This window comes from Lutzomyia longipalpis, chromosome 2 (genome assembly GCF_024334085.1).
Source record: "Lutzomyia longipalpis isolate SR_M1_2022 chromosome 2, ASM2433408v1".
Lineage (NCBI taxonomy): Eukaryota > Metazoa > Arthropoda > Insecta > Diptera > Psychodidae > Lutzomyia > Lutzomyia longipalpis.
Window position 1 is genome coordinate 39178958 of NC_074708.1, and position 21814 is coordinate 39200771.

Sequence of the window (21814 nt, forward strand, 5' to 3'; positions counted from 1 at the left end):
ATTAGAACATAATAACGCTGAATAAATAGCAAAAAATTTTTAAATGAAATTAATTGTTCCCCTAAGGGCTTTATTTTAAAATTTAATTTTCTCCTCTCTTCTCAGAAAAAAAAATTATTTTTACCCCAAACATTCAAATGGATGAATTTTGTTCAATTTTTTTGACGAAATAAAATTTTTCCAAGTCTGCAAAAATTTTCCATTTGCAGAATAAAATTCTTCTTTTCTAAATTGAGCTTTGGGTGGGAGTGGAAATAATCAAATCAAACTAATTTTAATTAAACTTATCCCACGCACACCCAGACACATTTAACCCGGAGGTAGCTGACCATGGAAGGAAAGGACACTTAACTTTTCCAATTTTCACCACGCCAAGTACCCCCAGAGGGTAAATATTAAATTTCACCCTCAATTTTAATAATATTTCCGAGGCGAGCAACGAGGCAAAAACAATACGATGCGGAACTGCGAACAAGGCGCAGGCGGGGGGAGGGGTGGTCATGACTTCATGCTGAGGAATAATGAAGGGGTTTAAAAGACGTCTGTTAATTTCTTTTCAAATTAAAAGCTCTCTCTCATTTCCCCTTTTCTCCTCCTGCTGGGCAACAAGGGGTATGCCCTACGTGGGGTTTTGGCTCTCTGTGACAGGCAATTTCTACTTGGGACTATGAGTCCATCTGCAGTGTGGGTGGTCAGTCAGTTAAATTACAATTCTTATATACCTTCAGCTATATACAATACATATGTGTATCGGTAATGTCCCCCTCCCCACTCTTAGGTAGGGAGATCTTTTAAGGATGCTGTAAGGGTGAGAAATGAGCCGTAGGGGTGGGGGGCGGGAAGCAGCAGAGTAAACATTTGGGGTGTAAAAGGACTGGATGGCAACATCCCAATAACACGACAATCATCCCTTCTGCAAAGCTCCATATAGCGCTATATGTTATGGGTGGAAAAACAACATTTTTATGAGTTCACTGTTTGTTGGTTTTTCTCCCTTTTTCCACCACACACAAAGTACGCTCCATATTGCACCCTCTTTTTTTTACCTCCTCTTTATATATAGCATTCAAGGTATTCACCCTGTGCAAATGCCAAAGATCCATCCTTCCCGCCTTTACCACGCTCCAGTGATGAATTTCGACGGAGCGACATTATTAAAGTCAAATGGTTATTTATCCTCATGGCACAGCCTTCGGGTCTCATTGCAAAAGTGCATGCAATTTGTATAGTTGAGGCCTTTGTGGCATTTTTATGCTAACTCCAGCAAAACCATCTCATATATATTCTTCACAAAATGCGCGTTTTTTTTTTGAGTTCTCTCTCTTTTTATATGGATGTATTCCCCCAACTTTGATGGACCCACAAAAAAACAATCCCCCTGAACATTTGAGAGCTTTTTTTTGTAGTAGCAATGCAACTCACACATAAAAAATCCGTGTGAGTTTACCCTGAAGCCACATTCTGCAAAATTCACAACTTTTTGGCTTTCACAGACATAATGTATTCATTTTCGGGAGAAATTTGCTTTGAGCACAAACACGGGGTAGGTGTATTATGAAACATTTTGATCTACGCATGGAAAAAATTGAATTTTCATCATCAGAGAAATTTCAGCAGAGATTTTCCTGCAAATTCACCCAAAAATCTGCTTACTGCAAAAGTTTTCTTTTATGGAGAAATTTGAATTAGTTAATTGCAGGTCAAATATTAATAGATTAAGCTTTCAGGAAATGAAAATATGTAGGTACCTATTCTATATATCAAAGATATATACCTACATAATGCAAAATGTGTTTAACATTTGTGCAGATATTCGTAATCAATGGATAATGTATTATTTGATTAATTCGAATTTTTTCTTAACGAAGAAAAGAATAAAAATTGAAATAAAAATTGCCTAAAATTCCATTAAAAAACGTTGAAAATATTTAAATTGTCAACTTCAATAAAACTTAATCATTCACCTTCAGTTTCAGCATCAGTATCATCGTTTTACGGGGAAGTTATGGAACTCTCTAAATTGTTTATAAATATTTAATAATAACTTTATGTAGTGTAAACTTGTCATGAAGAAAATCTATTAAATCTAACTAAATTTCATTGAGGTTTAAAACAAACCAAAAAGCTCAAGCACTTTAATTTTAATTTAATCCAATTAATGTCAAACTTTCAGCACTATCTTTCAATGAGTTCAAAATTAAAGGAAGGAATTTATTATTAGATAATGCTATGAAAATTTCTTTAATATAATGCGAGCAAGGAGAGAACTAATAATGTCTTTGCGCTCACAGTGAGTCCCCCATGCCTTTGCTACCTCTATAGAAATCCCCCCCCCCCTAAAAAAAAGCTATATATAATTTTCACTTATTGCTGCTGAATAATGCATTGTGTTTGTGGTATTTTGGGGTCGTTTTGCGTTCTCTTTTCAAGTGAATTATGCGTGATTATCGCCGGAAATGCCGCGGTACTTGAAGCCAAGCCACCATCCCACCCGCCCCCGCTGTGTCCCCGGCATATCAAGGGCTGTCATGGAATTAGGGGGCGGGGATGGCGTGAAATACTGCCCATAAAGAGCCCATTAGGAGAGATCTCTCGCTATTTGACTGTTTATATTTAAATTATATTGTGTGTGTTTGACTCGGCAGAAGAGCCAAGTACCATACAATGCGAACGCGTCAGCCCACTCGACCAAACAACCCCCAACCACCCCACCCCGTCATCAGCCACCCCATCGTACAAACATAAGGGTATGAACTTTTGCGCCAATGCCACTCTTGCTGGTGTCACCGAGAGATGGAGGAGTGTTGAGTTTAAGTACAGCTATAAATTATATTTTCCCGACTTTGCCCCCGCGCCACTTTGTAATTCTAAATAACAATAAATTTTCTCAATATGTACAAGTCAGGCTGTTTTGCGTGCCCTCCACCCGTCTTCCCTGTTGTTTGCCATGTGCAGGGGGGGCGGGAGGTTATTTCAAGAACAAACAGCAACAATGACAATTTAACATGAAACTCGAACATCCTCGCCCCCGCAAGCAGAAGATGGGGGATTGTGGCGAGTTGGTTTTGGCCAGCAATAAACACGATTACATTTGAGCAATTTTCCAGCTGTGCGGGGGTGGTGCCCCATCAACCCCATGATGCACAAGAGCTCTGGACCGCATTATTAACATGGGACACAATGGGACACTGACACATGAGATGTATACACAAATAGACTGCACGTCGAGTGTTTGAGACAAAACATCCCATCCACCCACCCACATATGAGATCATCCCCCAACCATGTATTCGGAATTCCTCGCCCCCCCCCCTGTACCGCCCGAAAGAAGCTGGACAAGTTCTTGGGTAACATCAACTTTGGTACGCTGCCCATGCAAAGTTTTGCACATACTCCTCTTCACCCAGGAACTTTCTACTCCTGCTCTTAAGTCTGGCTGGCTGGCTGGATGGGGGTGTGTGTGGGAGTTTAGTGAGAAGTGCAAACTTGCAAAATGCCTGTGCAAACTCTTTCCGACATGCAATCAATTTTCCTATCCAAGAGATACTTCCTTTGCAATTAAAGGAAAGATAAAAAAAAGAACCATGAAGAACGTTTAGCTAAGAGATATTTAGGCAAAATGGCAAATGGAAGCAAAAATTGTAAAATATACTCAAGAAGGTATACTTTTAGTATAATAATAATTTTAATCATTCCATGTACTGCACGTTGCAAAAAGCAAGCTAATGATTGTGTAAGAAACAGAGAAGGATAATTTATTACGCTTTGCTCTTTTGAATTTATAATTTGATTCTTTCTTATGGGTACAAATTTAAGGAAAATTCACTTTAATTTTAGACTAATAAATGTACATATTGGGTAAAATTTACTAGTTAGAAAGAGTGAAGTTTTCATTAAAATATCCTAATTTCTCATAAAATTTCATAAGATTCTTAAAGAAAAACTTAATATTTCACAAAAAATATGAATCCAAAAAAATCTTAACATTTTTTTAAGGAATCTAAAGAAAACTTAAGAGATTCTTTAGAAAATTTAAAGAATCTTAAGAAAAGTTATTTTTTATTGGAATCTTAAGTCTGTCTGACTTTCACCCATGTAGAGCTAACTCAGAGCTGCCCATATGCTATATTTCGTAGGATCATATTTTCTTTGCAGACTTTGAGCGCATAAAAATTGCATAAACAGTTTTAAAAAAATTCCTACATGACACAACGATGTAAAAAATTATCTAAAAAATAGATTAAAAAAAAAAGTGATGCAATATTTATCATTAAATGCTTAAATAAATAAATAAAAATTGCATTGTGTTCACATAAAATTTTAAAATTTCCGTATACTATTGACAATTCATGGTGCATTGTTTGCAGCATAAAATCAGAGAAAATTCATTTTGGGATTAAGAGTAGAATGAAATATAAAAAAAGAGAAATGATTTTATGAATTCATATTGTATTTTATTCTCAAAAGAATTTTATGAATCATATTCCAAATGGAATTCTACATAGCTGGTGGTATAGTCACAGAGTGAAATATTTGAAGAAGTGATTATCCAACATGATTGCGCCCATGTTAGTGAATAAAAAAAAAGCTCAGAGGGTTGGTTTTTTATCTGTACCACTCGGCAAATATTGTATAAATTCCACTAATTTCCCAGCAAATGATTGCTCTCTCTTTTTGGGTACCCCCGGAGCGGAGGTCTATTGAATTTAAAAAATTCACAGAATTTGTGAAAAATCCACCCGCAGCATAAGAACATTTCGGAGGCAATAATCGTGCATCGTGTGGTACAAAAGGGCGAAAATACAAAGGAAATTAAATTTCCCCCAAATGGATGGTGGGGCTATTGTGGAATTTCTGTGGTGGGAAATTGTTTTATTCTATGGGTAAAGTAAGGGTAAAAGGAGGAAAAGTCAGTTTTGCGAGGCGAAGAGAGTTGCACAAGTAAAAGCATTCCGCATGTTGAGGAGTATAAAATTAATTCTGCAAAAAGTGTTTTTTCCATCCAGTTTCCTTTATTAATTGGTGAATATTTTAATTTATTCTGAAAGACCTTTTCACCCCCCCCCCCACCCCTTTTGCTTCCCGGTGAACAACTCCTCGAGGTGTTTTGCGAGTTGTAAAGTTTGTCTAACATTCACATTTGAGTGGCCTCGAGAGGTTGAGTGGGGCGGGGGTTTGTCTTTCGCATATACATTTTCGAGGGGTCGAATCCCACCCTCATCCCCCACACACACACACACACACACACCAAAAGGTCCATCAAACTTCTTGCAAGCGATGAGCCCCGGAATTGTAAGGGGGTCGCCATGGTCTGTGTGAGTGGAATATGGGGAATATGAGTGAAACTTTAATTAAATCGTAAACCTTAAGCGAAAATTAAATTGAATCATTCCGGAGGCGGATTTTGCAAATGATAAGTTGAGGGGCGTGTGCAGAGGATGTTTTTCACTTTATCCATAATGCAAACTTTGAGGTATATAAGAGGGAGTTTAGCAAGTCAATTGAAATTGAATAAATAACGCTACCATCGTTCCTATACTAAACACTCTAAGCATTTTCCTGCACGTCTTCATGTCACACTCAAGTTATCATGGTGGGATGTATGATGGTACTTGAGGCCCGCTGAGAGTTTCCCATCGCGTATACAAAGCTCTACTGTAATGCGTGCCCGTACAAGTTTAGCACAAAGACGGGGTATTTGGTTTCTAGTTTATATATGCTGAGTATTATGCTACAGGATGCATCCTATTCTGTAGGTATTATTAACATACCCTCCTTGCAAACTCGTAAATAAGGGTAAAAATATTTTCTGAAAAGCATATAGTTTAATCCTAATTAGTAGTTAGTTTACCTTTGATTATATAATTTTATATGAGAGAGATGAAACTTAAAAATGCTCATTAAATTGAAGTTTTCAAGAAAAAAAATATAAATGGAAATGTTTTTAATTCAAGAAAAGTAATAATGGGATGAATAGACTTATTTTTGAGTTTTTTTGTGCACCTTTAACATAACATTCTATTTAAAATGAATTGGATGAATAGACTTATTTTTGAGTTTTTTTGTGCACCTTTAACATAACATTCTATTTAAAATGAATTAATAAATTGAGATTGATTTTACCTTAAATTTTATACAACTTTTACTTCAATCATCTTATTAGAATTCAACTTAATTAATTTTCAAAAATTCATTTTTTTAGCATATTCACCCCGGAAGCCATAATTTTTTATTTCTCGTATTTTTATTCATTCACAAATAATATTCGAATATATTTTTAAAAAATCAGTATTTTCTTTAAATATTTTAATATGTAGCTAGAAAATAGTTTTAATTAATTGAGAGTTTTTTGTTTGTAAATCCCTCGAGCTTTCTGTCGAGAAATTAAACTTTTATGCTTTTTTTTTTCTTTGAAAGCTCCGAAAGAGTTTATCTCACCATGACATTATGCTCCATTCTTTGTTATATATTCCTTTAATATATTCGTGGATATTCCCAACCGAAATTTGTTAGCTTATCATGACGAGAAAGTGTTTAATGAGCTTCAACTATATGCGAATCCTTTTCCACTTTGCATTCATTAATCCACCAGCTTTAATAGACTTTTTTCTTTTGGGGAAGACTTTAATGAATTAAATTCATTCTTGCTTTTTTATATTTTCTCCCTAAAAACTCGACAGATATTTAATTATGTTGTTGGTAGATAATTGAATTAATATTTGTTATATAAATATTTGCACTTAATGGTGCTTTTAAATATTTTTTCTTTATTCACACATCCACTTCAAAATTGTATCGAAAACGAATTATTTTGAACATCAAAAATATTTGATTTTACATATTTACCTAATTAACTCAATTCAATTACCTCGATGTTATTACTGACGCTTTTGTAATTAATTCTAGGTAGGTACTTACAGTGAGGAGAAAAATAACAGCAGTTGGATATTTTATTCAAGGATAACTCTCGAATAAAATAAACATTTTTAATTTTTAATTTTTTTTTAAATTATTTTATTTCTTCAGTGTTTTATTTTCTGTTTTTAATCCATTTAATCATTTTTTTTTGCTTTAGCCTCAAAACATCGTGGTTTCAGGGTTTTATTTTAATTGGCACTGTACCATAAAACAAACCATGCAGATTATGTACAAAAGGTAATAAATATTTAATGTATATTTTGCATATTAAAAATTAAATAAAAAAAGCAGTGTGTTTTATGTGAAAAACAGCAAAATATAATGGCTGAATTTTCTTTCAAGTAGATCATCAAGAGTTTTCCACGTTTTGTCTGCAAATAATAATAATTACGAATGGCAAAGTGAAATACGAGAAGGGGAAATTAATATGGATTATAGTTATTGCTTTTCGAGTTCATCCCTGTGGAAATTACTGACAGATTGAGTTTTTATTGCGACAAATCCCATTTGTAGAATCAGAAACTATATCAAGTCCACCATTGAATGGATGGGGAGAAAATTCTCCAAAACTTTCCTTGTATATTACCTCGTTTCCTGCGTCTCGCTCTCTTTGGGAATATTGAAAATTTTGTGCAAGATTGTAACTGAAAGTTTTTGCGAAACATCCATTCATAGTGACAAGGTTAGTAAGATATTTTTCCATTAATATGAATTTATTGAATTTAAGTCAACTTAAAGGAAAAGTTTTTTTTTCTTTGGGGAAACTTCCTTTTCAATATTACCTATTGATTTTAAAGGGGGATTTTCCAACCGTGACTTTTTGAATTAATTTTATTAATTTTATTAAATTTCTTCAAATAATTTGGATACCAAAGGAATTACGCAAATGCATTCTCTCCCAGTAAAAGATATTATTCAATTGCAATTAAAAACTTTACCGATTTAAATGGATTGTTTGGCATTATTGTAGTTTTTATTTCTTGGTTCAAAAGAGCACAGCTTCTGTCTTTCTAACAAAGTAAATCCACAAGAAGCTTTTTATAAGAAGCATAGTCAAAAGAAGCATACTTCAATAAAACATATTTATGCGTAGGATTAATAAAACGAAGCATTTTTTAGGGAATCAGAACAATCATTCACAATAATTCCAAATAACCATCCCATGAGGAACAAGTTAGCATTAACCCCTGCATAAGAAGCATATGCATGACACATGCTGCACACAAAACATTTCCAATAAAAATTATTTTAACTCAACACAAAATATTTACGAGTAAAAATGGTAAATGAGGAGTCAAATTGAGCGCTTTTGTAAATGCGAATTTTCGCTTCAAAAAGCTCTCATTGAATTATTGATCAAGTGAAAATTGTACATATATGTGCATTATGTATAAATTGAAGTGAGTTTATATTTAAAAAACATTCCACCACTATGTCAATGCCAAGCACCATTGTTGACCAAGCTGAATTGTTTTTCGCTGCAGCAAAATTTTGGGCAAAATGGGTGAAGTATACAAGTTATTTGTCCGTGTAGTTTTTTTTTTGCTCTCTTCCGGGCAGAGCACCGCAATGATGGGGTTGAGGACCATAAGTGTGCCCGCATTGGTGACGACACTGTGGCATATAGCAATTTATTTGTAGGACCTCCAGTAGTTGTGTTGAATGGTGGGTGAGTGTGGAATAATTTTGTTAATTTATTTCGATGGCAGAAATGGGAATTGTGTCACTGCATGGTGAGATATAGAAATATGCTCTATGTGTGTATATAGCACAGCATTGCTTGGTGAGATGAGATAAATTATTCCTGCTCAGATACGGTGACACACTTGATGAATTTATCACCCGCTGGGGATTCTCCGCAATTTCGGGGTTTGGGGGCGTACTTCATCGGCAACCCACAGACAGCGTCTTATCTCGATGGCAATAAAATAAAATTAGGCACAACATTCGAAACCCTTTTTCTTCTGTTTTTTTTCTTTCTTCTTCTCCTCTTTTTTTGCGGATAAAACCCATGCATCCCATTGCGTGAAATAGCGCCTGTATATTGATGGAGACGACCGATAAATTGCCCACCCCCAAATAGGGGATGTTGTGTGTGTGTGTGGAGTACCCCCTGGAGGGGTGGAATATTTGTTTTATTTTTATAGGCTCATATAACCTTCCTTTATGCATTTTCTATCGCAAAAGCATTCCACTTCCCCATCCATCAGATAATAATAATTTCTCGCATTTTATCGGACATTCCACCACCCCTTAGCAGTCGCCTTCCTTCCTTACCACCCTCTTTCTGCCACAGATGCTTTGGCATTTTGGCCATGTATGCTGGGATAGGGGAGGGGGTGGAAGGAGCTTCAAGAGATGAAATATCGATTTTCCATCCCATTCCTTATAACGTGCATCCAATATTGAGTCACATGGAGAAATAAAATGCGACAGGGGGAACCGGAAATGTTGGAAAATTTCAGGAAACATTCCTAGATTGCTCACCAGATGAACATCCAATGTGCCGGGGAGAGATAAAATTTCCGATAATAGTTTTGATGCTATGCGGGGGGTGAAACAATCTTCCCCAAATAATTTTTGTCTTCCTTGTACGTTGGTTTTTTTTTAGCAAAGAACTGCTTTGCACAACAATTTCCCTTTTCCCCCATAAATTTTTCTTCTCTCTTCAAGTAATTTTCCTTGAAATTAACAACTCATTGCGACCTATGGCAGAAATAGGCCAGTAGAATTAGCGGAAAATGACCCCAAACTTTTAAATAAATTCGGCCTAGTCAAATTTTGCACCATTTGATTCATAAAAATATAAGATTTTTTTTAATATTTACGTGCATGCTCTAAAACTTATGCTCATTTCAGAAAATGCGTTTGAAAAATTTTTCATACATTTTTCCATAGAAGCCATCGAAGCCATTGAACGAACATGCGACGTCGCTGAATTTCGTCGGGATTTCGTGTTCCGAAAAAGTATGATTTGACAGTTGAGAATTTTCGAGTAAATATTTTCATTTTTGTGGGGATTTTTTTTTGTGAAATAATGCGTGTTTACTTATTATTTCTGCATTATCTCATGTAGGAAGTACTTTTTTTTAATCCTCGTTATAATTTGTTGAGTGGAAACTGTAAAAACTATAGTGTTTTATGTGGTTTGTGTGAGCAATTTCTTGGAACCCCCCAGTGACGTCACTTGTTCGTTCAATGGCTTTGATGGCTTCTATGGGAAAATGTATGGGAATATTTAAACGCATTTTCTGAAACGAGCATAAGTTTTAGAGCACTCCAGTAAGTATAAAAAGGTTTCTTATAATTCTTTGAATCAAATGGTGCAAAATTTGGCTAGGCCGACTTTATTTAAAAGTTATTTTACTTCTCAGCTGGCCTAAAAAGAATGCAGTACTTGAGCATAAATTGCGGGGAGACTATATAAATTTTAAAACCTTGTTCATGCCATGAGAAATCACGCGCGGAATGGCACAAATAAAATAAAAAAAATGGTGGTACATTACCAACACAAAATGATTCATTACTGCATTGATTACGTAGAGTGGTGGAGTTGAATGAATTAACTTGTGGGGATTTTACGTTTGCCACATCACATTAAATGACGGCAGTAATGGTGTATTCAGGACAATAATTTGGGAGTCTCTCAGGAGATTCCGGGGGGATGTGTCATATGTACAATGTGTGGGTGGTATCCCTGAGAAATGACTAATGATGTAGACAATGAAGTCTCACCCATCATACCAAAAACTTTCTCAATATACTGACCCAAACACACACCCACCCACCACTATATTACACTCTCATGGGGAGAGGGGGGGTGGGAAGAGGCAAAAGCGAGAAAAAAATATTGTGAAATGGGGTCAGGAGCTGTATAAAACCCTTCAATTTTTCATGTTGCCATATAAAATGAAACATTTACATGTAAAGCCCCCGTGTGCGCCCTACTACATTATTTTAAAAAATACATACATATATAGCATAAAGCGTTATAAAATAGAGGGCAAAAGATGTGGAAGAGTTGCAACTCATCGTAAAAATATTTCCATCGTGCCATTTTCCCCTAATGTGCGGGTGGTGGGCATACAATATTTATGGGGTTAAATTTTAAAAATGGGATTAGTTGAGCACAAAAAAAACCACTCTGAGGACGATTTGATTTCCAGCCTCACATCCATTGTCATCATGAAGGCCTTTTTATACCACTTTACCACCCACCCACAGCACCCTCCCCCCTCACAGTGCTTTGCGCACTTAAACAATGACTAGAATGTGTGCAAAGTTCATTCGTTTTAACCCATTCTCTTTGCTCGTGGGCTAAGCTCACGTGAAAGCCAATTACGGTGAGCTATATAGAAATTAATACATTTATGTAGGTAATATAATTTACAAACTAGACCGTAAATTTATTAACCATTTAGTACTGGGGGGCGTTTATCTGTGAATCAAATTATTCAGATCTTTGAAAATATTCAGATTATTCGTTAATATTCGGATGATTTTCCAAATAAATCAAAATTATTTGTTTTTAGCCTTAAAATGACTCAGATTGTGGAGCACAAGCCTAAAAATTTATAATTTGAGCCAAAAAAAAAAAGAAATAAATTTAAACCGAATAGTAAATTCAACCCAAAACATGTTAAATTAAAGCTCAAAATGTATTTAAATTGGCCTAGAAAGAACAAAAAGTACTAAATTCAACCAGGAACATGTTAAATTCAAGGCAAAAGGTAGTCTTCAATCTTAAAAAACTCAAAAATTAAATAAATAAAATAAAACCTAGATTCAGATTCAGATTTTTTGAGGCGACAACGTATATCGCCTATAAATTAAAGTCAAATACTTAAGTAGGAAAAAGGCTAAGTTTTTTTTCGGTTTTATGTTAGTCAGCTTTTATCAGGGAATGTTTATGCTGAATTAAAATATTCCTAATAAAAATGATTCGCCGTAATATGTAACCAAAATATTCGTCAGATTAACACCCCTTGGGGCTGTTTAGTTTACTCAAAAATTTGTAATGTGAGCATAATTCACTAATTATGTGTATTTAAAGTTTATTTATTGTATTGTTAGTTATTAGAAAATTTTTGGAAAAGAGAGCATCAGATTAAATTTATTTTAGGGGAGACCAGGGTTAAAAAAGTCACTTAAGGGTTTAGTAAAAGCTCAAAATATCATATTTCCCAAATAGATAAAGCGAAATGTATAGCTCATTTCTTTAGGAAATTTACTGTTTTACAACTCTTTCTCTGATCATTTTGTTCTATCTAGCTAGGAAATATGATATTTTAGGCTTTTTCTAAACCCTTAAGTGACTTTATTAGCCCCGCTCTCCCCTATTATTTTTCTGATTTTTCAATTTTCCTTAATAAATAAAACTATTAAAAGTAAACTATAATAGAATGGAGGTTTATATTCCCTTTTTAGGAGCTATCATGAAACTTTTTTTGAATAATAATAATTAAAGAAAATACAAATTTCATGTAAAGCAAGCATATGGCAAAATATCCCAACATTCCTCTTCTTTCAATTCCTTTCGCTATCCTTCCGTTCCTATTTTTGAATGCTCCACATGGTTCCGAGAGTGTTATGTGTGTAGTGTAGCATAGGGACGAGGGGGCAGTATAGCACGCCAAGTACAGAGTAAAAAAAAATGGAAGAGCATGGATTCACAGTACACAATGGTACTGTGCAAAGACTCTCGTGGATTGTGCTATGTTCTTGTTTATTCAGAGGGGGGCAAATGAATAAATACTCCACTTTGCCGGCAATTTGAAGAGTTTTCGCAGAATGTTTCGCACCCCCATACAGCCTGAATTATCCTGTCAAGTGGTAAATATTTTGAATTTCTATTTGCCCATTTTTGTTGGGAGTGCGTTTAAGAGCCAAAATATCGAGGACTCTTCTTCTGCTTAAGAACCTTTTTTTTTCGATATGTAGAATTTTGCAGCTTCGAATCAATTTGGGTTGATTTTATATTCTTTTCTTTAACGTTCTAATTCAATTTGGATGAGAAAATTAAATTTTTCACAGGGGGGCAGTAACTATGGCCTAAGGTGAACCATGAACGCAAGATTTGCGATCTTTATATGGAGTGAACGCAAGTGATCGCAAGATCGCAAGTGTGAGCGCAAAAATGTATGGAGTGATCGCAAGATCGCAAGATCGCAAGATTGAGCGCAAGCAACTGAACCATGAACGCAATAGTTATTGCCCCCCTGATTTTTCATGCTTCCTTAAAGGGATGATTTTTCAATCTGCCTTTAAAAATTAATTTTCTTTCATTGAAGTTGATTAAAACGTGCGTTCATTTAATTATGTAATATTTTTTTTATTAATATAATAGATTTAATTAATAATTCTTAGAATACCTAATAATTACAAAAATTATGAGAAAATAAAGAATAAAAAAGCCTGAAGAATTTGGAAATATTTTTCTTGAAACCTTTTCCCATTCTTTTTCCAAAAAAATTCGTTAGATAAGTTTTAACACTTTTAAGATAAAAACTTAATTTGTTAGTCTTTATGTATTGAGAAAAAAAAAGTATTAAAGCTTAAAAGTAATAAAACAATATATTTCTTTAACAAATCTTTTATTGTTACGTTAAATAACCGTTAAAATTACAAAAATTTTTGAGCTCTTTATCGCACATTGCGCCAAAATGTATTCTAACACAACCAATTTAGCTTTTCAATTTTTCCAGCTCTTTGTCTGTTTTCTTTTCATTCTTTTGGGCAAAACAAATGTATTTCAGAACTAGAAATTAACGCCTGATTAAATGGTGCAGGAAAAGCGAGGAAAAGTACCGAGAAAAAGAAAAATCAACCAATTTCACGAAAACTCTCGAAATCCTCAGACATGTCTTAAGATTATCCACAACACCCACTGAGACTTTTAGTTTATGGGGTTGCAGTGTTGGAAACGTCAAAAAAACAAATCCGGGAAAGTGAAAAATTTTCCTTTTTCATTTCTTTTTTCCTCATAATTTCCATTCAGGATGGTGGTGACTCTCAAGGAGAGGCAAATATGTGTGTTCAGGAAGCTGAGGAAGCATTGCAAATGCCGGATTAACAATTTCCACCCATTCCAGGTGCAATCAAACAGATGCTGAATCTGAATCAACCCCAGACGAAGGCAGTAGCTGCTGAGCCTGTGTGGAAGATCCTCATCTATGACCGCGTAGGGCAGGACATTATCTCACCACTCATTTCCATCCGGGAGCTCCGGGAGTTGGGTGTGACGTTGCATGTGTGAGTGTTTTTGTGCTTCTGCACAGGGAAGGTTCTTTTTTTTAAGCTAATCTGGGTTGTTTCCTGACCAGGCAACTGCACTCGGATCGCGATAGTATCCCCGATGTGCCGGCAATTTACTTCTGTGCCCCCACGGATGAGAATTTGGGACGTATCTGTCAGGATTTCCAGAATGGATTGTATGACGTGTACCATCTGAATTTCATCTCACCCATCTCCCGGCAGAAGCTGGAAGATCTCGCCTCGGCAGCCCTGCAGGCCAACTGTGTGGCCAACATTCACCGTGTATACGATCAGTATGTGAACTTCATCACTCTGGAGGATGACATGTTCGTGCTGAAGCACCAGAACAGCGACAGTTTGTCCTACTACGCCATCAACAGAGCCAACACGCAGGATGTGGAGATGGAGAGTATCATGGACAGCATGGTGGATAGTCTCTTCTCAGTGTTTGTCACTCTGGGCAATGTTCCCATCATCCGGTGTCCCAAGAATACAGCCGCCGAAATGGTTGCCCGGAAGCTGGAGAAGAAGCTCCGGGAGAATCTCTGGGATGCCCGGAATAATCTCTTCCACATGGACGCCTCACAGGCAGGAGCTTTCAGCTTCCAACGACCTCTTCTGATCATTCTGGATCGCAATGTGGACATGGCTACGCCACTGCATCACACATGGACGTACCAGGCGCTGGCGCACGACGTCCTGGAGCTGGCACTCAACCGGGTCGTCGTGGAGGATGAAGAGAAACCTGTAGGGGGTGCCCGGCCAAAGGGACGCTCCTGCGATCTCGACAGCCGTGACCGCTTCTGGAGCTCCCACAAAGGCTCCCCATTCCCAACGGTCGCAGAAGCCATTCAGGAAGAGCTGGAGCAGTATCGCAATTCCGAAGATGAAATTAAGAAGCTCAAATCTTCCATGGGCATCGATGCAGAGAGTGAGGTAAGTCCACAAAAATCACTAAAAATTCATTCTTTTTTTTCTTATTCATTTGAATCGCTTGAATTCTGTTAGTGTCACAGCTATTGCAATTTAATGAAAATTTCATGTTATTTAATTGTTTAATTTGACGTCAAAAAATAATTTAAATAATATTAATAAGGATTGTATACCTTAATTTTACATACCGGAATTAACCTTAAATCGTAACTTAATCATTTTGTTTTACATAAAATTGCTTTATTTTCAAGAATTTTTTTTTCCTATTTTGTACTTGTTTTCCATATTTTCTTTTTTGTGTCACTTGGAAGACATGAATTTCTAACGTCAAACTTTATGCGAAATTTTCTATTATAAAGAAAGGAAACCTTCTTGTATTTGAATCCGCCGCTACACAGATGTAGAATTTATAAAGACAAGTTGGATACATTTTATTCTATGGCGGTTTAAAAGTCAAATTGGCAGAAAGTACCTGTTTCGAACTGCAGATGATTCGAAATCAGAGTTGGCCAATTAGATACCGCAACGGAGTGCGTGCCTTCTAATTGGCGCTGAAAGAGAAATAAAAGACCTTTTTTACCTTGGTCCTAGTTCGCCAGCCTTATGCGGGCAATTTGTTTTATTCAAAACGTCCTAGGGAGGTACATAAAAAAGAGTGAGTTCTTATTTTAACATGGACTTTCTTTTATACTAAATTTTGGGCCCTCTTTCTGGAGTGGGAGAGAAGCGCGAGTACCCCCCACGAGTACTTCGCTCCACACTCCAGGAAGTGGGAAGTGGTGCCACAACTGACCTGTAATGCAGCTGTGGCACTTTTTTCTGATTGTTGTATTTTATTTTTGTTTCCTACTTTTCTTGCGTATGTTCATTCTGAACATACCAGTTTTGTCCTCCAATATTAATATTCCAATTAATTAATTAATTGCGTTTAAAGAGTTTATTGAAAACTGTATGAAAAATTGAAGAGTTTTGTAACACACCTAAATATTCCAAGTCCGGAAACTGTTTGACTACACTTTTCGATTAACAAGGCCATGAAGCCCTTCTATAGGTCTCATTTATGGCTTAAAGCTGTGGTTTCTTACAATTTCAAAGAAACAAAAATTCCGGGAAAAAAGATCCTTTAGCCAGAACTAATAGATTACATATAAATGCGCTAGAACAACAGTACATAGGTATTGTAAAGAAACAATATCTTTGAGATTCTCAAAAGAAAAACTCCAAGAATAAACAAAACAAAATCAAAAATATTCTAGTCTGAAAAAACTTCTTAAAATTCTTTGCTTCGAAGGTTCTCTTAGGTTAAATTTTTAAAATCTTGAAATTTTTATTAGATAAAATAAAATTTCAAGATTATCTTCAAGCCAGGTTTTTTTATTTGAGTTTTAAGAAGAGACAAGTAAGCAACATGATCAGTTTCTAATACCTTAAAAATGATAAGTGTAGGAAGTTTAGAACTTCTACATGAAATTTCAACAATTTTGCTTAAAAAAAAAATGTCTTTTAAATACATTTTGAAAGTCAGAGTTTGTGAAAGATCTAAAAATTTCCATCAAGAATCTCATTAAATTCATCAATATAATAAGTTGATAGTGATTGATGAGATTGACTAAAATGCTTCTTTTTTACCACCAGAATGAGGTGGCCTTTTCAATGGTAAATGACAACACAGCTCGTCTCACGAGTGCTGTAAATTCCCTACCACAACTTATGGAGTTGAAACGATTGATTGATATGCACACGAAGATAGCTACGTCAATTCTGAATTGCATTAAGGCCAGACGGTTAGACTCATTCTTTGAACTTGAGGAGAAAATAATGTCCAAAGCAGCATTGGATCGTAGTTTGACGGAAATTCTGTCTGAAGGTGATTTTGGGACACCCGAAGACAAGATGCGCCTCTTTATTATCCACTACATTTGCAATGGCATGACGGATGGGGAGTACCAACGCTTGGAGGCTATTCTCCAGGAGGCCGGGTGTGATTTATCAGCCATGCCGTACATTCAGCGATGGAAGAGCATCATGCAACGCTCAGCTGTGCCCGTTAATAGTCACTACGAGGGTGGTGGCACCAAGACGGTGTCCATGTTCTCCAAGCTCGTGTCTCAGGGTTCTTCCTTTGTGATGGAGGGTGTGAAGAATTTGGTCGTGAAGCGACACAATTTGCCCGTAACAAAGATCACGGAGCAACTAATGGAATGCCGCAGTGGCGGGGAAATTGATGAGTATGTCTATTTAGATCCCAAACTACTAAAGGGCGGTGAGACAGCCCCCAAAAATCGAGCCCCATTCCAGGATGCAATTGTCTTCATTGTTGGTGGTGGGAATTACATTGAATATCAGAATCTTGTGGATTTTATAAAGGTGAGAACATTTTGGGTCGCAAAGGGGGTCTATGGGGGTGCGATAAGGGTTTGGCTTACCTTTGAATTTTACTTGCAGCAAAAACAAACGGCCAATTCGACAAGGAGAATAATCTATGGAGCTTCTACGCTGAATAATGCAAAGCAGTTCCTCAAGCAACTATCACTACTTGGGCAGGAGATAAAGAATACTAATTAGCTTTTGTTTTTAGATTTATTAAATTTTTATTGCAGAAATAAAAAAAATAAAGGTTATAAAGTTATAAAGTGGCTCCTCCAAGTGGTGGGTACGAGAGTTAAACTCATTGACATGTAAATAAGCCGATAAACGCTTTTTGCAGCAGTTTTTGCGTATTTTTAGTGAAAATAAAGCATATTTTGTGAATTAATTTGCATTTATTTAATACAAGGAAGTGTATTTGTGAGGATTCAATGTCAGGATGGCCACCAAGAAGTTAGGAGCGAGATTTTCAGGTAAATTGTGCAAACATAACCTCAAAAATGGGTGAGAATGTATCTAGAAAAATCTTTTAGATCCGGATGTTCAGGATGCAGGAGGGCCTGAGACAAAGAAGCGCAAAGTGGAGGAAGTTGACGAGGAGGAGGAAGATGAAAGGGTACCTGCTGTAAATTCACGGATACTCTGTCCGTACCTGGATACAATTAACCGGCAATTGTTGGATTTTGATTTTGAGAAACTCTGCTCTGTTTCCCTGACCAGGATCAATGTGTACGCTTGCCTTGTGTGCGGGAAGTATTTCCAAGGACGCGGAACTAATACCCACGCGTATACGCATTCTGTGGCGGAAGCACATCATGTCTTCCTGAATCTCCACACATTGCGCTTCTACTGCCTTCCGGACAACTACGAGATCATCGATACGTCCCTGGATGACATAAAGTACGTACTAAATCCCACATTTACCCCCCAAGATATCCGGCAACTCGACAGGGGGAATATGAAGTTCTCCCGGACAGTTGATGGAACTCTGTACCTTCCGGGAGTTGTTGGGCTGAACAATATCAAGCGCAATGACTACTGCAACGTTGTCCTGCAGGCCCTTGCCCACGTTGCACCCCTTAGGGATTACTTCTTGAGTGAGAAGAACTATGCGAAGATTAAGAGACCCCCTGGGGATTCAATCTTCACGCTGGTGCAGAGATTCGGGGAGCTGATGCGGAAAATGTGGAATCCGAGGAATTTCAAAGCTCACGTCTCGCCGCACGAAATGCTCCAGGCAGTGGTTCTGTGGAGCAATAAGCAGTTCCAAATAACCGAACAGGGTGATCCAATTGATTTCCTTTCGTGGTTCCTGCATACCCTGCACAAAGCCATGAAGGGCACGAAGAAACCCGACTCATCCATCATCTACAAATCCTTCCTGGGCGAGATGAAGATCTACACGCGGAAGATCCCACCCACGGAGCTGGATGACACCCAAAAGGCCCTCCTTATGGCCACGGATGAGTACCAGGAGAAGGTGGAAGATTCAAATTTTCTCTACTTGACGTGCGATCTCCCGCCACCGCCGCTCTTTATCGATGAATTCCGTGAGAATATCATCCCGCAAGTTAATCTGTATCAGCTTCTCTCGAAATTCAATGGGGTCTCCGAGAAGGAGTACAAAACGTACAAAGATAACTTCATGAAGCGCTTCGAAATCACCAAATTGCCCCCATTTATTATTCTCTACATTAAACGCTTCACAAAGAATACCTTCTTCCTGGAGAAGAATCCAACAATTGTGAATTTCCCGATAAAAAATGTGGATTTTGGAGATATTCTCACGGCAAAGTATCGCGGAATTATCAAGAAGACAAAGTACAGCCTCATTGCGAACATTGTGCACGACGGGGAGCCCGGAAAGGGAACCTACAGATCGCATATTTTCCAAAAAGGAAGCAATACGTGGTATGAGATGCAGGATTTGCACGTAATTGATACCCTACCGCAGATGATCACCCTCACAGAGAGCTACATTCAGATTTATGAGCTGCAGGATGATTGAGACGTGAGAGGATTGAATAATTAGTATCTTATTTGATTTATTTTGTGAATAAATTTGAGTTTTAAAAGAAAATTTAAGAGTTTTTTTTCTTGGAGTAATTTCTTTGAGAAACATTTCAGAGGAAGAGCAGAAAAGTTCTTTTAGATGGTCTCTAGAAAGCTTTGCAGCATTAGAAAAGCTCCCTGAGGCGTTAAAATTAATATGTAACTAATCTGTAAGGTTACAGAGATTTTACGGATTTTACCTTCAATTCTTAAATGTCCGTCATACTAAAAAAAAATTACGTCGATCTCTCGATAAGCAATGATTTTTTTAAAAGAAATATTTTATTTAGATTTTTTAAAACTTTTTTTTATGTTAAAAGAATTATTTCGCTTTCGCGAATTTTTTTAGCATAAGGGTATTTTTAGCCAGACTTAATTTTAGTTAAACCAGGTTTCAGTCTTAGAAGCAGAGCTTAACTTTTTTATTAGATGTCTGAATTCTATTAGGCTAAATCTAAGTTTTTTCAAAGTTAAATATTAAATTCTTTTAAATTAGAGTTTTTTTCTTAAAGAAAGCTTATGCTGCCTAAGTCATGGTGAGGTAGGGTTAAGTGCATTCTAGACCTAACCTAAAATAAATAAATAATAAAAATTAAAATCTTAAAAATTTAATCTTAAACAATTGTAAGGTAAATTGTATAAGACTTCGAAAAATGTAAGTTTGACTTAAAAACTTAAGCCTGACTTAAGAAACAAGTTTTTTATATTATTAGGTATTATTTATTATTTTCATTTTTTTTAATTTTAAAGCTTTACGACTCCAGCTTTTTCAAGCCACAAGGCCAGAAACAAAGTTAGGCCTTTATTAAGCCAGGTTTATTTTTTTAAGCCAAACCTTAGTTCCTTTAGATCAGACTTTTAAGATTTTTAAAAAGCCTGACCTTAAAAAAATTAAGTCTAATTTAATTTAATCTTAGGACTGTGAGTTAAAAAACTTAAACCTAGTTTGAAGAAAATTGTAGTCTATCTTAAAGAAATTTATTCTGGCTTAGAAAAATTTAGAACTGACTTTAGACGATTTTGCTTTAGAATCTATTTCAATTTCCGAAGGTGGTAACCCTACTAATCTGTTGAAGAAATAAAGAAGATCATAAAAGGATTTTCTTCCAGAAAACTCCGGAACAACTAAAGAAATCCTCAACAAATTTTTCAGAATTAAATTTTTAGTTTTTATAATTTTTCTTTTTGATTTTCTTCCACAAAATGTTTTACTTTATAAAGAAAAAACTTTTAATTTTTGTTCTCAATGCTTCTGCAGGTTCCGCTTTCGCATTATATGATTTAAAATTGTGTACATAAATTACCATAAATTTGTGACGTTTCCAGCGTCCTCATGTGCGGAACATTAGTCAGTGCCGGGTGTGGAATCCCATCCAAACACCTGATCCCCTCGAACCAAATCAATTTAGTGCTCCCCATTAGCATTCATAAATATTTTCTCTTACAACGTCCATTTGTTGTGTGCAGGACAAAGCTTCTCTCGATAAATGAGCCTCACTCTAAGAATTTTCTCAAGGGGTGTTTATCTGGCGAATATAAAGAAAATTTTGAAAAATTAATTAAAATAAAATCTTTTTTTTTAAACTTAAAATTCTCACTATTAAAAATTTGTTTACATGAATTGTAATATATATAGTCTTATTATTATGTATCTTTTGGATATAATAAATCATTCTATTCTAATCTGTGGAAAAGTCGGGAAATTACAAGATGGCGTCTCACCTAAAATTGCGAAAATTGATTTAGCGAAAATTTCACTTCAATAAAAAAAAGATTATATAAAAAAGCTGAAGAAAAATGAGAACATTTAAAAAGTATCTATACGAAAGGTTCCCCAAGAAACCGAATCATCAGACTACTCAAAACCGAAAAAAATCTAAAAACGTATTTAGGACTTTTGGGTTTTATAATTAAGTTTTTTTTTCGGGGTTCAATTTACTATTTTTTTTAGCATAAATTTACTGTTTTTCGGTATGAATTTAGTCCTTTCTTTTAGGGTTCAATAATTTTTTTTTAATTTTGTTCCTGAATTTGTGCTGCTTTGGGACTGAAAATCAAATATTTATCGGCTTGAATTTAGTCCTATTTGGGTTGAATTTACTACTTTTCAGTTTAATTTAAGTGCTTTTATGCTTGAATTTAGCATTTTTAGGCTTAGACTTGTATGTGAATTTTCTTGGCGAATAATTCGAATATTAGAGAATAAATCCGAATAATTTCGTCCAGATAGACCCCCCTTGAATTTTCTCGTACATACAGTTCTTTCTTAACATTTTTCTTTCTAACTTAA

At 35.9% G+C, this 21814-nt stretch overlaps 2 protein-coding genes across 3 annotated transcripts; both read left to right on the forward strand.

Annotated features, from left to right (window-relative positions):
• The first annotated feature begins 13773 nt into the window (after positions 1-13773).
• Positions 13774-17738, forward strand: LOC129791324 (protein sly1 homolog). 2 transcript variants are annotated; one of them, XM_055829440.1, is made up of 5 exons: positions 13774-13947; positions 14010-14169; positions 14241-15108; positions 16741-17472; positions 17551-17738. In XM_055829440.1, the coding sequence occupies exons 1-5, from the start codon at positions 13917-13919 to the stop codon at positions 17668-17670; spliced, it is 1911 nt and encodes a 636-aa protein (XP_055685415.1). In that variant the 5' UTR covers positions 13774-13916; the 3' UTR covers positions 17671-17738. The 2 variants fall into 2 exon arrangements, with proteins under 2 accessions (XP_055685415.1, XP_055685414.1); XM_055829439.1 differs by having other exon boundaries at positions 13816-13947; positions 16741-17738.
• Positions 17739-17749: 11 nt separating this feature from the next.
• LOC129791335 (U4/U6.U5 tri-snRNP-associated protein 2) lies at positions 17750-19552 on the forward strand. The gene is made up of 2 exons (XM_055829460.1): positions 17750-17945; positions 18006-19552. Exons 1-2 carry the CDS (start codon positions 17912-17914, stop codon positions 19478-19480), a joined length of 1509 nt encoding a protein of 502 aa, XP_055685435.1. The 5' UTR covers positions 17750-17911; the 3' UTR covers positions 19481-19552.
• Positions 19553-21814: the final 2262 nt, after the last annotated feature.

What these genes read in the sequence shown, in the direction of transcription:
- LOC129791324 (XM_055829439.1), top strand. Translation starts at nt 13,917, where the DNA reads ATGGTGGTGACTCTCAAGGAGAGGCAAATAT. An exon ending in TCTCAAGGAGAGGCAAATAT is followed by an intron (nt 13,948 to 14,009) that starts GTGTGTTCAGGA and finishes CACCCATTCCAG; the next exon opens with GTGCAATCAAACAGATGCTG. An exon ending in TTGGGTGTGACGTTGCATGT is followed by an intron (nt 14,170 to 14,240) that starts GTGAGTGTTTTT and finishes TTTCCTGACCAG; the next exon opens with GCAACTGCACTCGGATCGCG.
- LOC129791335 (XM_055829460.1), top strand. Translation starts at nt 17,912, where the DNA reads ATGGCCACCAAGAAGTTAGGAGCGAGATTTTCAG. An exon ending in GTTAGGAGCGAGATTTTCAG is followed by an intron (nt 17,946 to 18,005) that starts GTAAATTGTGCA and finishes AAAATCTTTTAG; the next exon opens with ATCCGGATGTTCAGGATGCA.